This window comes from Denticeps clupeoides, chromosome 8, assembly GCF_900700375.1.
Source record: "Denticeps clupeoides chromosome 8, fDenClu1.1, whole genome shotgun sequence".
NCBI lineage: Eukaryota > Metazoa > Chordata > Actinopteri > Clupeiformes > Denticipitidae > Denticeps > Denticeps clupeoides.
In genome coordinates this window covers 17748383-17762127 of record NC_041714.1, presented here as the reverse complement: position 1 = coordinate 17762127, position 13745 = coordinate 17748383, and the positions used below count along the sequence as shown (strand labels likewise).

General features: G+C 38.5%; 1 protein-coding gene and 9 non-coding genes across 10 annotated transcripts in view; all 10 read right to left on the bottom strand.

Annotated features, from left to right (window-relative positions):
* Nucleotides 1-13745, bottom strand: part of LOC114795682 (ryanodine receptor 2-like) — a 235565-nt gene that overhangs the window by 775 nt on the left and 221045 nt on the right. The window contains exons 89-100 of the mRNA XM_028989221.1: nt 3943-3992; nt 3716-3851; nt 3542-3628; nt 2529-2726; nt 2318-2448; nt 2188-2230; nt 1973-2109; nt 1494-1554; nt 1257-1403; nt 1042-1176; nt 701-857; nt 320-384 (exon numbers count right to left, since the gene is read on the bottom strand). Of these exons, the coding sequence (XP_028845054.1) occupies nt 320-384; nt 701-857; nt 1042-1176; nt 1257-1403; nt 1494-1554; nt 1973-2109; nt 2188-2230; nt 2318-2448; nt 2529-2726; nt 3542-3628; nt 3716-3851; nt 3943-3992 (1347 nt within the window). The remainder of the gene's footprint in view (nt 1-319; nt 385-700; nt 858-1041; nt 1177-1256; nt 1404-1493; nt 1555-1972; nt 2110-2187; nt 2231-2317; nt 2449-2528; nt 2727-3541; nt 3629-3715; nt 3852-3942; nt 3993-13745) is intronic.
* On the bottom strand, nt 4258-4350 carry trnai-uau (transfer RNA isoleucine (anticodon UAU)). Its single transcript is given in 2 exon segments — nt 4258-4293; nt 4313-4350. It is a non-coding gene; the product is annotated as a tRNA-Ile (tRNA).
* trnai-uau (transfer RNA isoleucine (anticodon UAU)) lies at nt 5303-5395 on the bottom strand. The gene is given in 2 exon segments: nt 5303-5338; nt 5358-5395. It is a non-coding gene; the product is annotated as a tRNA-Ile (tRNA).
* On the bottom strand, nt 6355-6447 carry trnai-uau (transfer RNA isoleucine (anticodon UAU)). The gene is given in 2 exon segments: nt 6355-6390; nt 6410-6447. It is a non-coding gene; the product is annotated as a tRNA-Ile (tRNA).
* Nucleotides 7406-7498, bottom strand: trnai-uau (transfer RNA isoleucine (anticodon UAU)). The gene is given in 2 exon segments: nt 7406-7441; nt 7461-7498. It is a non-coding gene; the product is annotated as a tRNA-Ile (tRNA).
* Nucleotides 8456-8548, bottom strand: trnai-uau (transfer RNA isoleucine (anticodon UAU)). Its single transcript is given in 2 exon segments — nt 8456-8491; nt 8511-8548. It is a non-coding gene; the product is annotated as a tRNA-Ile (tRNA).
* trnai-uau (transfer RNA isoleucine (anticodon UAU)) lies at nt 9501-9593 on the bottom strand. The gene is given in 2 exon segments: nt 9501-9536; nt 9556-9593. It is a non-coding gene; the product is annotated as a tRNA-Ile (tRNA).
* On the bottom strand, nt 10546-10638 carry trnai-uau (transfer RNA isoleucine (anticodon UAU)). The gene is given in 2 exon segments: nt 10546-10581; nt 10601-10638. It is a non-coding gene; the product is annotated as a tRNA-Ile (tRNA).
* Nucleotides 11598-11690, bottom strand: trnai-uau (transfer RNA isoleucine (anticodon UAU)). The gene is given in 2 exon segments: nt 11598-11633; nt 11653-11690. It is a non-coding gene; the product is annotated as a tRNA-Ile (tRNA).
* Nucleotides 12643-12735, bottom strand: trnai-uau (transfer RNA isoleucine (anticodon UAU)). The gene is given in 2 exon segments: nt 12643-12678; nt 12698-12735. It is a non-coding gene; the product is annotated as a tRNA-Ile (tRNA).

Here is a 13745-nt window from a genome sequence, read left to right as displayed (position 1 = left end):
TGTTACTGACCAATCATTCATCATCATCATCAAACAAAAATAAATTGTGTGATTTCTATATACAGTAAATCTGGTCATTACCCTTTCCTCTCTATGTGTGCTTTATTTACTGCATTTTTAAAGCATTGTTTATTTATTTATTATTTTCGTAATTAATGTAATTAAAAACGTATTTGTGCCCCAGACAAGGAAAGGCAAATGGTACCCAAATGGGGTTTTAAACTAGTGGTGATGAACCCTAGGCTGATGAATATTTGTCTAAGGGCCAAACAGACCGCACCACTGTATGTGTGTTGCTGTATACTTTTGCTCATCTTACTTCCATATCCTCTTTGACTTGCTCTTGTTTGTCTCTCAGTTCGCCAAACGCATCAATAATCAAACCTTTAGATAGACATGAAAAAAAATGTAATTAGATAATTGCAAAGAATGAACCAAAGCAATGTTGTGAATCGTTGTTTGAACTGCAGTGACCTTTCTGTCACATTAATATCAACTTTATTTAATGGGATGCAAACAATTTGTTTAGTTAGCTTGTGCCATTGAATCACACATGCAAACACATTCAATGGATAAAAGTTATCATTTAAAATAGTATATAAATACATAGTTTAATTTTGTAATTAATTTGCACTGCCAATGTTCTGCAATGTTTCTATTTGAAAATTATGCACTATTAATGCATGAACAATTGCCCCACCTTGTATGATGGCCAGCAGAATGACAATAACAAAAAAAAAGAATGTGATGTCAAAAACTATGCGGTAGAATTCAAAATCATCTCCAGCCGGGTCTTCAATTTCATCACCTATTCCTCCTCCTGCTCGCACACCCACGTACATGTGGAACATGTAACACTAAAAGCAGAATGAAGCAGGGCCAAATATTTCAGGAAAAATAGGTGCAGACACCTATGTCTGTTACTGAAGGTTCGACAGATAATTATGCATCATTTGCCATTATGATTATGTCCACACACACACATTGAGTCAGAGATTAACATAATACAAAACACATATCAAGTTTAGGGGTCTTACTCACAGTGAGCATGTCATCACATTTCATGTCTATAGCTTTGTCATCTTTGCTCTTGTTGTAAAATTTCTGAAAAAAGTTAAAAGCCACCACCGTGTAGAGATAGACCACCACAGCTAACAGCCCTACTGTCAGCATCAGCTGTGACAGACACACATTAGTTATTCAGACATAGGGCAAATTTACAGAGAATTATGCAAAAAATAATAACAGACAACTACCTGCTTTCCATTATGTGTCACTGAGGACAATATGGTTCTAATTGTTTTAAAACCCATAGCAATGTCCAGAAGGTGAGCAGCAAAAAAGAAATTATTATAGTGACCAACAAGAGACATAGCCATATACCAGGCCAGGTACAGGAATGACTGGAGTAAGAAAGAAAAGAATTTGGTGAACTTCAAATTTATGCAGTAACATGTATGGAGTAAACATGCAAGCATGCAAAATTTACTCACATTGTCTGTTATTACCACGCCAAACTTCCATATTTCATATTTCAAATCAATGGAATTCAACCTAAATTAGAGGAATATTATTATTTTCTCTTTTATATACATTTAACATTTCAGCGTGTCCTTCTTTTGTGTGCAGTCTAAGGCTTTGAAGTGTGAGGTGGGATGGATTATATTGGCAAAGGAGAACTGCTCACTAACACAGATTTAGACAGATTTGTGAACTATATTTGAGAGTAATTGGTCTTTTGTGTACGTACAAAATGTTTCAGATCTGACAAATGGGAGCAAAAACATGTTGCACTATTTTCATTCCGTTTCTATTTCATACTTGCACATTTATTGCACTGCATGTATATTGTATATCAATAAGTAATGTATTATCGATAAATTCTTCCTCTATGTTGCATATATTGTGTTGCTTGAGAGACAACAACAGCTGAAAACATGTAAGTACATTACAGATACATTGAGTCACTCACAGTGTTTGAAGTGAACTCTCTCTCCAGGACTTTCTCTTCTGCCGTTTCTGGACACTGAACTCCAGAGCATGTCTTTCCAGACCCAACAGCTCACTGATCCGATCAATGCCATAAAATAGCCCATACTTATCTATCACCTGCAGAGACAACATTATTCTGACTCCTTTTGAAACAGTCCTCTACAACGTGGAATTAAAAATAAATTTAATTCTTACCTTCCTCTTTATGAATTTATCCCAGTAATTACTAGGGAATGATCTAAAACATAAAGATAAAAACAGTCACAATACAAAAAGTTAGAGTGCAAATTCAGATTTAGATTTGGGTTCAGTGATACATTTTTACATTGTATTAATGACCAATCTATCCCATTGTCCTTTGAAGTCATCTTCAGAGGGTTGCATACTTATATATAGACCATCAAACACAAGCTTGCGTGCAACCTCTTTCTCTCGTTTGAAAATCACCAAGGGAACCTGAAAGAAATCAGTCAATAGTCTACTGTCAGTGCAAAATAACAATATACTGATGTTGTAGAATCCAAATTACGATTTACCTTCAGACAGCAGTAACCAACAATGCAGCAGAAAGCTATAAGTGTGTGAATAATTGCCAAGAATTTAAGTGACAACTCCATGAAAGAACTGCCCGTTTCTGCCAGAATAAAATGTGCTTTCTCTGTGCAATGATCCTCTGTGGCCTGCCCTCTCCCCAAGACTCTGGAATCACCACCCCTCCCTCTCCCTTCTTCATACTTAAAAGGGAAGAGGAAAGACAAGATGTGAATAGGTATTGAACAGGTTTGTGATGACATAAGAAACTTTGCTAATCACAGTCTGGTAAAACTATCTAGAAGTGAAATACCATTTCAACTATTGTGCAGGCTTGTTACTGTGTTAAATAATTATGTTTTTTTAATACTGAGAGTGCAAGCATGAGCAGAGCAAATATGTGGCAAATCCACCTAAATAAACAGTAGAACAATTAGTCAATTCAAAATGTCATAATATTTTAACAATCAACACAAAAGTGTAACATTAATATTCCAGGTTTTTTTTTCCCAAACCTTCCAACCTGTAATGTGACCTACTTCCTCTACAAGAAGTCCTAAATGCTCAAGAGATGTCCCCCCCAAAATTAACTGAATGTTCTAATAAAGTTAAAAGGTAATTTATCAAAGTATTAATTTAAGAATATACATACAACCATCTTATTGTAGTGTAATGGCTGTGGCAACATTGCATGATTGAAGGACGCAAATGCACAACTTCACAGCACAGGGTTTACGGACTAAACGCAGTATGACACAGTGGAAACAAGTATGACACCGTGGAAACATTTATTCTAGAGACAGCAGGTGAAAACGATTAGGGAATCAGGAAAACACAGACACACAAAACAAACCCCAGTCCGGGACATGGGACCAGAGGCCCTCCCAATGTCCATGTCCTGACATCATTTCTTTTTAGAAGATGTTTTTGTGTTATAGAGTTTACTGGTCACATTGAAGGTAGGGAAAGTTTTGAAATAAATTGTACACTTTTTGATCATCATTGGTGAAAAGATTACCTTGTAAAAAAGAAGGATAAAATTGATGCCAAAAGCAATAACCAGACTGAATAATCGCATGCGGTAAAAATTCCTGGCAAAATAATTCTGAAGAATGAAGAAAAAAGCTTGTGTTGAGTATATTACTTATTATGTGTACATGAATCTCAATGTTTGGTCATTTTATTATCATACAAGAAATGTTGCTTGATATGAGGTTAAGGTTGTCCATAATTCTGACATCCGAACATTAGGCTCTTCAAAGGTGCATTTTGACTTTGTTTTTGACTGGCTTTCCATCAGCTTTCCTTTAAATTTATTCTTTTCATTTCTGCAAGAAAAATGTTGTTTCAGTACAGCATGGTAGCCTAAAACATCTATAGTACATTTAATTATATAAGAATTAAAGATGAATTACTCACTCGAGTTGTCCACTTTTAGGAACCTTAATTTCACCATATTGTTTCATAACCTAAATTCAAAAAAGCAATAGAAAATAGAAAAAAAGAATATATTTAAAAATGAGTCAAGAGGTTTGAGTCAGCAAAGCAGTCGAAATCAAAAATTAGTACATTATGAAGACATTAAGTCTAATGCACTACCAAGAGGAAGTTTATGTTACTCAGATCTAAAAGGTTGAACTAAGGCTAAAGTTCTAAATGATATTGCATGGCAACTGCCAAAGGATGCTCAGTGTCCGTCAGGCATAATGAAATGAAATAAGGTTAAAGACACGTTGCTCCAGGTGAGGCTTGAACTCACAACCTCGGCATAGCTCATCAGAAACTGTTCTATAAGTACCGCTCGCTAACCGATTGCGCCACTGGAGCTGCACATGGGTTTCACCAGGTTTTTGGATTTCGACTGTAAACCCTTCAAATACATCGCTCTCAACCCTTGACGACGAGGGGCTGTTCCACAATTGAAAACGCTCTAAAATTTGGAAAATTGTCAGTTCTGACCTAACCTAAGCATTTTAGAGCTACACTTGAATAAGAATATATTTAAAAATGAGTCCCGAGGTTTGAGTCAGTAAAGCGTCTAAATAAAAAATTTGTATATTATGAGTACATTAAGTTTCATGTACTACGAAGAGGAGGTTTATGAGACTCAGATCTAAAATGTTTAACTAAGCCTCTAGTTTGCTCCTCGTGCTCTAGACGTGGCTCGAACACACAACCCCGGCATTACTCATCAGAAACTGTTTTTGAACTTCCGCATGCTAACCGATGAAGCCACTGGAGCTACACATGTGGTTCACTAGGTTTTTGGATTTTGACTGTAAACCCTTAAACTACATCGCTCCCAACAAACTTCTCTTTGGTCTTTTGGCATAGCTCATCAGACATTCTATTGTAAGTACCGCACGCTGACCGATTACGCCATTGGAACACCCATGAGTTATTCCAGGTTTGTGGATCTCAACTGTACAACATTAAATTGCATTGCTTTCAACCCATGATGACGATGGGCTGTTCCACAATTGAAAATGCTCTAAAATGTGGAAAACTGTCAGTTCTGACCTGACCTAAGAATCTCATAGCTACACTTGAATAAGAATATTGCTAAAAATGATGTCCAAAGGTTTGAGTCAGTAAAGCGTCTAAATCAAAAATTAGTACATTATGAAGACATTAAGTCTAATGCACTACCAAGAGGAAGTTTATGTTACTCAGATCTAAAAGGTTGAACTAAGGCTAAAGTTCTAAATGATATTGCATGGCAACTGCCAAAGGACGCTCAGCTCAGGCAAAATGAAATGAAATAAGGTTAAAGACACGTTGCTCCAGGTGAGGCTTGAACTCACAACCTCGGCATAGCTCATCAGAAACTGTTTTATAAGTACCGCGCGCTAACCGATTGCGCCACTGGAGCTGCACATGGGTTTCACCAGGTTTTTGGATTTCGACTGTAAACCCTTCAAATACATCGCTCTCAACCCTTGACGACGAGGGGCTGTTCCACAATTGAAAACGCTCTAAAATTTGGAAAATTGTCAGTTCTGACCTAACCTAAGCATTTTAGAGCTACACTTGAATAAGAATATATTTAAAAATGAGTCCCGAGGTTTGAGTCAGTAAAGCGTCTAAATAAAAAATTTGTATATTATGAGTACATTAAGTTTCATGTACTACGAAGAGGAGGTTTATGAGACTCAGATCTAAAATGTTTAACTAAGCCTCTAGTTTGCTCCTCGTGCTCTAGACGTGGCTCGAACACACAACCCCGGCATTACTCATCAGAAACTGTTTTTGAACTTCCGCATGCTAACCGATGAAGCCACTGGAGCTACACATGTGGTTCACTAGGTTTTTGGATTTTGACTGTAAACCCTTAAACTACATCGCTCCCAACAAACTTCTCTTTGGTCTTTTGGCATACCTCATCAGACATTCTATTGTAAGTACCGCACGCTGACCGATTACGCCATTGGAACACCCATGAGTTATTCCAGGTTTGTGGATCTCAACTGTACAACATTAAAATTGCATTGCTTTCAACCCATGATGACGATGGGCTGTTCCACAATTGAAAATGCTCTAAAATGTGGAAAACTTGTCAGTTCTGACCTGACCTAAGAATCTCATAGCTACACTTGAATAAGAATATTGCTAAAAATGATGTCCAAAGGTTTGAGTCAGTAAAGCGTCTAAATCAAAAATTAGTACATTATGAAGGCATTAAGTCTAATGCACAACCAAGAGGAAGTTTATGTTACTCAGATCTAAAAGGTTGAACTAAGGCTAAAGTTCTAAATGATATTGCATGGCAACTGCCAAAGGACGCTCAGTGTCTCTCAGGCATAATGAAATGAAATAAGGTTAAAGACACGTTGCTCCAGGTGAGGCTTGAACTCACAACCTCGGCATAGCTCATCAGAAACTGTTTTATAAGTACCGCGCGCTAACCGATTGCGCCACTGGAGCTGCACATGGGTTTCACCAGGTTTTTGGATTTCGACTGTAAACCCTTCAAATACATCGCTCTCAACCCTTGACGACGAGGGGCTGTTCCACAGTTGAAAACGCTCTAAAATTTGGAAAATTGTCAGTTCTGACCTAACTTAAGCATTTTAGAGCTACACTTGAATAAGAATATATTTAAAAATGAGTCCCGAGGTTTGAGTCAGTAAAGCGTCTAAATAAAAAATTTGTATATTATGAGTACATTAAGTTTCATGTACTACGAAGAGGAGGTTTATGAGACTCAGATCTAAAATGTTTAACTAAGCCTCTAGTTTGCTCCTCGTGCTCTAGACGTGGCTCGAACACACAACCCCGGCATTACTCATCAGAAACTGTTTTTGAACTTCCGCTATGCTAACCGATGAAGCCACTGGAGCTACACATGTGGTTCACTAGGTTTTTGGATTTTGACTGTAAACCCTTAAACTACATCGCTCCCAACAAACTTCTCTTTGGTCTTTTGGCATAGCTCATCAGACATTCTATTGTAAGTACCGCACGCTGACCGATTACGCCATTGGAACACCCATGAGTTATTCCAGGTTTGTGGATCTCAACTGTACAACATTAAATTGCATTGCTTTCAACCCATGATGACGATGGGCTGTTCCACAATTGAAAATGCTCTAAAATGTTTAAAATTGTCAGTTCTGACCTGACCTAAGAATCTCAAAGCTACACTTGAATAAGAATATTGCTAAAAATGATGTCCAAAGGTTTGAGTCAGTAAAGCGTCTAAATCAAAAATTAGTACATTATGAAGGCATTAAGTCTAATGCACAACCAAGAGGAAGTTTATGTTACTCAGATCTAAAAGGTTGAACTAAGGCTAAAGTTCTAAATGATATTGCATGGCAACTGCCAAAGGACGCTCAGTGTCTCTCAGGCATAATGAAATGAAATAAGGTTAAAGACACGTTGCTCCAGGTGAGGCTTGAACTCACAACCTCGGCATAGCTCATCAGAAACTGTTTTATAAGTACCGCGCGCTAACCGATTGCGCCACTGGAGCTGCACATGGGTTTCACCAGGTTTTTGGATTTCGACTGTAAACCCTTCAAATACATCGCTCTCAACCCTTGACGACGAGGGGCTGTTCCACAGTTGAAAACGCTCTAAAATTTGGAAAATTGTCAGTTCTGACCTAACCTAAGCATTTTAGAGCTACACTTGAATAAGAATATATTTAAAAATGAGTCCCGAGGTTTGAGTCAGTAAAGCGTCTAAATAAAAAATTTGTATATTATGAGTACATTAAGTTTCATGTACTACGATGAGAAGGTTTATGAGACTCAGATCTAAAATGTTTAACTAAGGCTCTAGTTTGCTCCTCGTGCTCTAGACGTGGCTCGAACACACAACCCCGGCATTACTCATCAGAAACTGTTTTTGAACTTCCGCATGCTAACCGATGAAGCCACTGGAGCTACACATGTGGTTCACTAGGTTTTTGGATTTTGACTGTAAACCCTTAAACTACATCGCTCCCAACAAACTTCTCTTTGGTCTTTTGGCATAGCTCATCAGACATTCTATTGTAAGTACCGCACGCTGACCGATTACGCCATTGGAACACCCATGAGTTATTCCAGGTTTGTGGATCTCAACTGTACAACATTAAATTGCATTGCTTTCAACCCATGATGACGATGGGCTGTTCCACAATTGAAAATGCTCTAAAATGTGGAAAATTGTCAGTTCTGACCTGACCTAAGAATCTCAAAGCTACACTTGAATAAGAATATTGCTAAAAATGATGTCCAAAGGTTTGAGTCAGTAAAGCGTCTAAATCAAAAATTAGTACATTATGAAGACATTAAGTCTAATGCACTACCAAGAGGAAGTTTATGTTACTCAGATCTAAAAGGTTGAACTAAGGCTAAAGTTCTAAATGATATTGCATGGCAACTGCCAAAGGACGCTCAGTGTCTCTCAGGCATAATGAAATGAAATAAGGTTAAAGACACGTTGCTCCAGGTGAGGCTTGAACTCACAACCTCGGCATAGCTCATCAGAAACTGTTTTATAAGTACCGCGCGCTAACCGATTGCGCCACTGGAGCTGCACATGGGTTTCACCAGGTTTTTGGATTTCGACTGTAAACCCTTCAAATACATCGCTCTCAACCCTTGACGACGAGGGGCTGTTCCACAGTTGAAAACGCTCTAAAATTTGGAAAATTGTCAGTTCTGACCTAACCTAAGCATTTTAGAGCTACACTTGAATAAGAATATATTTAAAAATGAGTCCCGAGGTTTGAGTCAGTAAAGCGTCTAAATAAAAAATTTGTATATTATGAGTACATTAAGTTTCATGTACTACGAAGAGGAGGTTTATGAGACTCAGATCTAAAATGTTTAACTAAGCCTCTAGTTTGCTCCTCGTGCTCTAGACGTGGCTCGAACACACAACCCCGGCATTACTCATCAGAAACTGTTTTTGAACTTCCGTATGCTAACCGATGAAGCCACTGGAGATACACATGTGGTTCACTAGGTTTTTGGATTTTGACTGTAAACCCTTAAACTACATCGCTCCCAACAAACTTCTCTTTGGTCTTTTGGCATAGCTCATCAGACATTCTATTGTAAGTACCGCACGCTGACCGATTACGCCATTGGAACACCCATGAGTTTTTCCAGGTTTGTGGATCTCAACTGTACAACATTAAAATGCATTGCTTTCAACCCATGATGACGATGGGCTGTTCCACAATTGAAAATGCTCTAAAATGTGGAAAACTGTCAGTTCTGACCTGACCTAAGAATCTCATAGCTACACTTGAATAAGAATATTGCTAAAAATGATGTCCAAAGGTTTGAGTCAGTAAAGCGTCTAAATCAAAAATTAGTACATTATGAAGGCATTAAGTCTAATGCACAACCAAGAGGAAGTTTATGTTACTCAGATCTAAAAGGTTGAACTAAGGCTAAAGTTCTAAATGATATTGCATGGCAACTGCCAAAGGACGCTCAGCTCAGGCAAAATGAAATGAAATAAGGTTAAAGACACGTTGCTCCAGGTGAGGCTTGAACTCACAACCTCGGCATAGCTCATCAGAAACTGTTTTATAAGTACCGCGCGCTAACCGATTGCGCCACTGGAGCTGCACATGGGTTTCACCAGGTTTTTGGATTTCGACTGTAAACCCTTCAAATACATCGCTCTCAACCCTTGACGACGAGGGGCTGTTCCACAATTGAAAACGCTCTAAAATTTGGAAAATTGTCAGTTCTGACCTAACCTAAGCATTTTAGAGCTACACTTGAATAAGAATATATTTAAAAATGAGTCCCGAGGTTTGAGTCAGTAAAGCGTCTAAATAAAAAATTTGTATATTATGAGTACATTAAGTTTCATGTACTACGAAGAGGAGGTTTATGAGACTCAGATCTAAAATGTTTAACTAAGCCTCTAGTTTGCTCCTCGTGCTCTAGACGTGGCTCGAACACACAACCCCGGCATTACTCATCAGAAACTGTTTTTGAACTTCCGCATGCTAACCGATGAAGCCACTGGAGCTACACATGTGGTTCACTAGGTTTTTGGATTTTGACTGTAAACCCTTAAACTACATCGCTCCCAACAAACTTCTCTTTGGTCTTTTGGCATAGCTCATCAGACATTCTATTGTAAGTACCGCACGCTGACCGATTACGCCATTGGAACACCCATGAGTTATTCCAGGTTTGTGGATCTCAACTGTACAACATTAAATTGCATTGCTTTCAACCCATGATGACGATGGGCTGTTCCACAATTGAAAATGCTCTAAAATGTTTAAAATTGTCAGTTCTGACCTGACCTAAGAATCTCATAGCTACACTTGAATAAGAATATTGCTAAAAATGATGTCCAAAGGTTTGAGTCAGTAAAGCGTCTAAATCAAAAATTAGTACATTATGAAGGCATTAAGTCTAATGCACAACCAAGAGGAAGTTTATGTTACTCAGATCTAAAAGGTTGAACTAAGGCTAAAGTTCTAAATGATATTGCATGGCAACTGCCAAAGGACGCTCAGCTCAGGCAAAATGAAATGAAATAAGGTTAAAGACACGTTGCTCCAGGTGAGGCTTGAACTCACAACCTCGGCATAGCTCATCAGAAACTGTTTTATAAGTACCGCGCGCTAACCGATTGCGCCACTGGAGCTGCACATGGGTTTCACCAGGTTTTTGGATTTCGACTGTAAACCCTTCAAATACATCGCTCTCAACCCTTGACGACGAGGGGCTGTTCCACAATTGAAAACGCTCTAAAATTTGGAAAATTGTCAGTTCTGACCTAACTTAAGCATTTTAGAGCTACACTTGAATAAGAATATATTTAAAAATGAGTCCCGACGTTGGAGTCAGTAAAGCGTCTAAATAAAAAATTTGTATATTATGATTACATTAAGTTTCATGTACTACGAAGAGAAGGTTTATGAGACTCAGATCTAAAATGTTTAACTAAGGCTCTAGTTTGCTCCTCGTGCTCTAGACGTGGCTCGAACACACAACCCCGGCATTACTCATCAGAAACTGTTTTTGAACTTCCGCTATGCTAACCGATGAAGCCACTGGAGCTACACATGTGGTTCACTAGGTTTTTGGATTTTGACTGTAAACCCTTAAACTACATCGCTCCCAACAAACTTCTCTTTGGTCTTTTGGCATAGCTCATCAGACATTCTATTGTAAGTACCGCACGCTGACCGATTACGCCATTGGAACACCCATGAGTTATTCCAGGTTTGTGGATCTCAACTGTACAACATTAAATTGCATTGCTTTCAACCCATGATGACGATGGGCTGTTCCACAATTGAAAATGCTCTAAAATGTGGAAAACTTGTCAGTTCTGACCTGACCTAAGAATCTCAAAGCTACACTTGAATAAGAATATTGCTAAAAATGATGTCCAAAGGTTTGAGTCAGTAAAGCGTCTAAATCAAAAATTAGTACATTATGAAGGCATTAAGTCTAATGCACTACCAAGAGGAAGTTTATGTTACTCAGATCTAAAAGGTTGAACTAAGGCTAAAGTTCTAAATGATATTGCATGGCAACTGCCAAAGGACGCTCAGTGTCTCTCAGGCATAATGAAATGAAATAAGGTTAAAGACACGTTGCTCCAGGTGAGGCTTGAACTCACAACCTCGGCATAGCTCATCAGAAACTGTTTTATAAGTACCGCGCGCTAACCGATTGCGCCACTGGAGCTGCACATGGGTTTCACCAGGTTTTTGGATTTCGACTGTAAACCCTTCAAATACATCGCTCTCAACCCTTGACGACGAGGGGCTGTTCCACAGTTGAAAACGCTCTAAAATTTGGAAAATTGTCAGTTCTGACCTAACTTAAGCATTTTAGAGCTACACTTGAATAAGAATATATTTAAAAATGAGTCCCGAGGTTTGAGTCAGTAAAGCGTCTAAATAAAAAATTTGTATATTATGAGTACATTAAGTTTCATGTACTACGAAGAGGAGGTTTATGAGACTCAGATCTAAAATGTTTAACTAAGGCTCTAGTTTGCTCCTCGTGCTCTAGACGTGGCTCGAACACACAACCCCGGCATTACTCATCAGAAACTGTTTTTGAACTTCCGCATGCTAACCGATGAAGCCACTGGAGCTACACATGTGGTTCACTAGGTTTTTGGATTTTGACTGTAAACCCTTAAACTACATCGCTCCCAACAAACTTCTCTTTGGTCTTTTGGCATAGCTCATCAGACATTCTATTGTAAGTACCGCACGCTGACCGATTACGCCATTGGAACACCCATGAGTTATTCCAGGTTTGTGGATCTCAACTGTACAACATTAAATTGCATTGCTTTCAACCCATGATGACGATGGGCTGTTCCACAATTGAAAATGCTCTAAAATGTGGAAAATTGTCAGTTCTGACCTGACCTAAGAATCTCAAAGCTACACTTGAATAAGAATATTGCTAAAAATGATGTCCAAAGGTTTGAGTCAGTAAAGCGTCTAAATCAAAAATTAGTACATTATGAAGGCATTAAGTCTAATGCACTACCAAGAGGAAGTTTATGTTACTCAGATCTAAAAGGTTGAACTAAGGCTAAAGTTCTAAATGATATTGCATGGCAACTGCCAAAGGACGCTCAGCTCAGGCAAAATGAAATGAAATAAGGTTAAAGACACGTTGCTCCAGGTGAGGCTTGAACTCACAACCTCGGCATAGCTCATCAGAAACTGTTTTATAAGTACCGCGCGCTAACCGATTGCGCCACTGGAGCTGCACATGGGTTTCACCAGGTTTTTGGATTTCGACTGTAAACCCTTCAAATACATCGCTCTCAACCCTTGACGACGAGGGGCTGTTCCACAATTGAAAACGCTCTAAAATTTGGAAAATTGTCAGTTCTGACCTAACCTAAGCATTTTAGAGCTACACTTGAATAAGAATATATTTAAAAATGAGTCCCGAGGTTTGAGTCAGTAAAGCGTCTAAATAAAAAATTTGTATATTATGAGTACATTAAGTTTCATGTACTACGAAGAGGAGGTTTATGAGACTCAGATCTAAAATGTTTAACTAAGGCTCTAGTTTGCTCCTCGTGCTCTAGACGTGGCTCGAACACACAACCCCGGCATTACTCATCAGAAACTGTTTTTGAACTTCCGTATGCTAACCGATGAAGCCACTGGAGATACACATGTGGTTCACTAGGTTTTTGGATTTTGACTGTAAACCCTTAAACTACATCGCTCCCAAAAAACTTCTCTTTGGTCTTTTGGCATAGCTCATCAGACATTCTATTGTAAGTACCGCACGCTGACCGATTACGCCATTGGAACACCCATGAGTTTTTCCAGGTTTGTGGATCTCAACTGTACAACCTTAAAATGCATTGCTTTCAACCCATGATGACGATGGGCTGTTCCACAATTGAAAATGCTCTAAAATGTGGAAAACTGTCAGTTCTGACCTGACCTAAGAATCTCATAGCTACACTTGAATAAGAATATTGCTAAAAATGATGTCCAAAGGTTTGAGTCAGTAAAGCGTCTAAATCAAAAATTAGTACATTATGAAGGCATTAAGTCTAATGCACAACCAAGAGGAAGTTTATGTTACTCAGATCTAAAAGGTTGAACTAAGGCTAAAGTTCTAAATGATATTGCATGGCAACTGCCAAAGGACGCTCAGCTCAGGCAAAATGAAATGAAATAAGGTTAAAGACACGTTGCTCCAGGTGAGGCTTGAACTCACAACCTCGGCATAGCTCATCAGAAACTGTTTTAT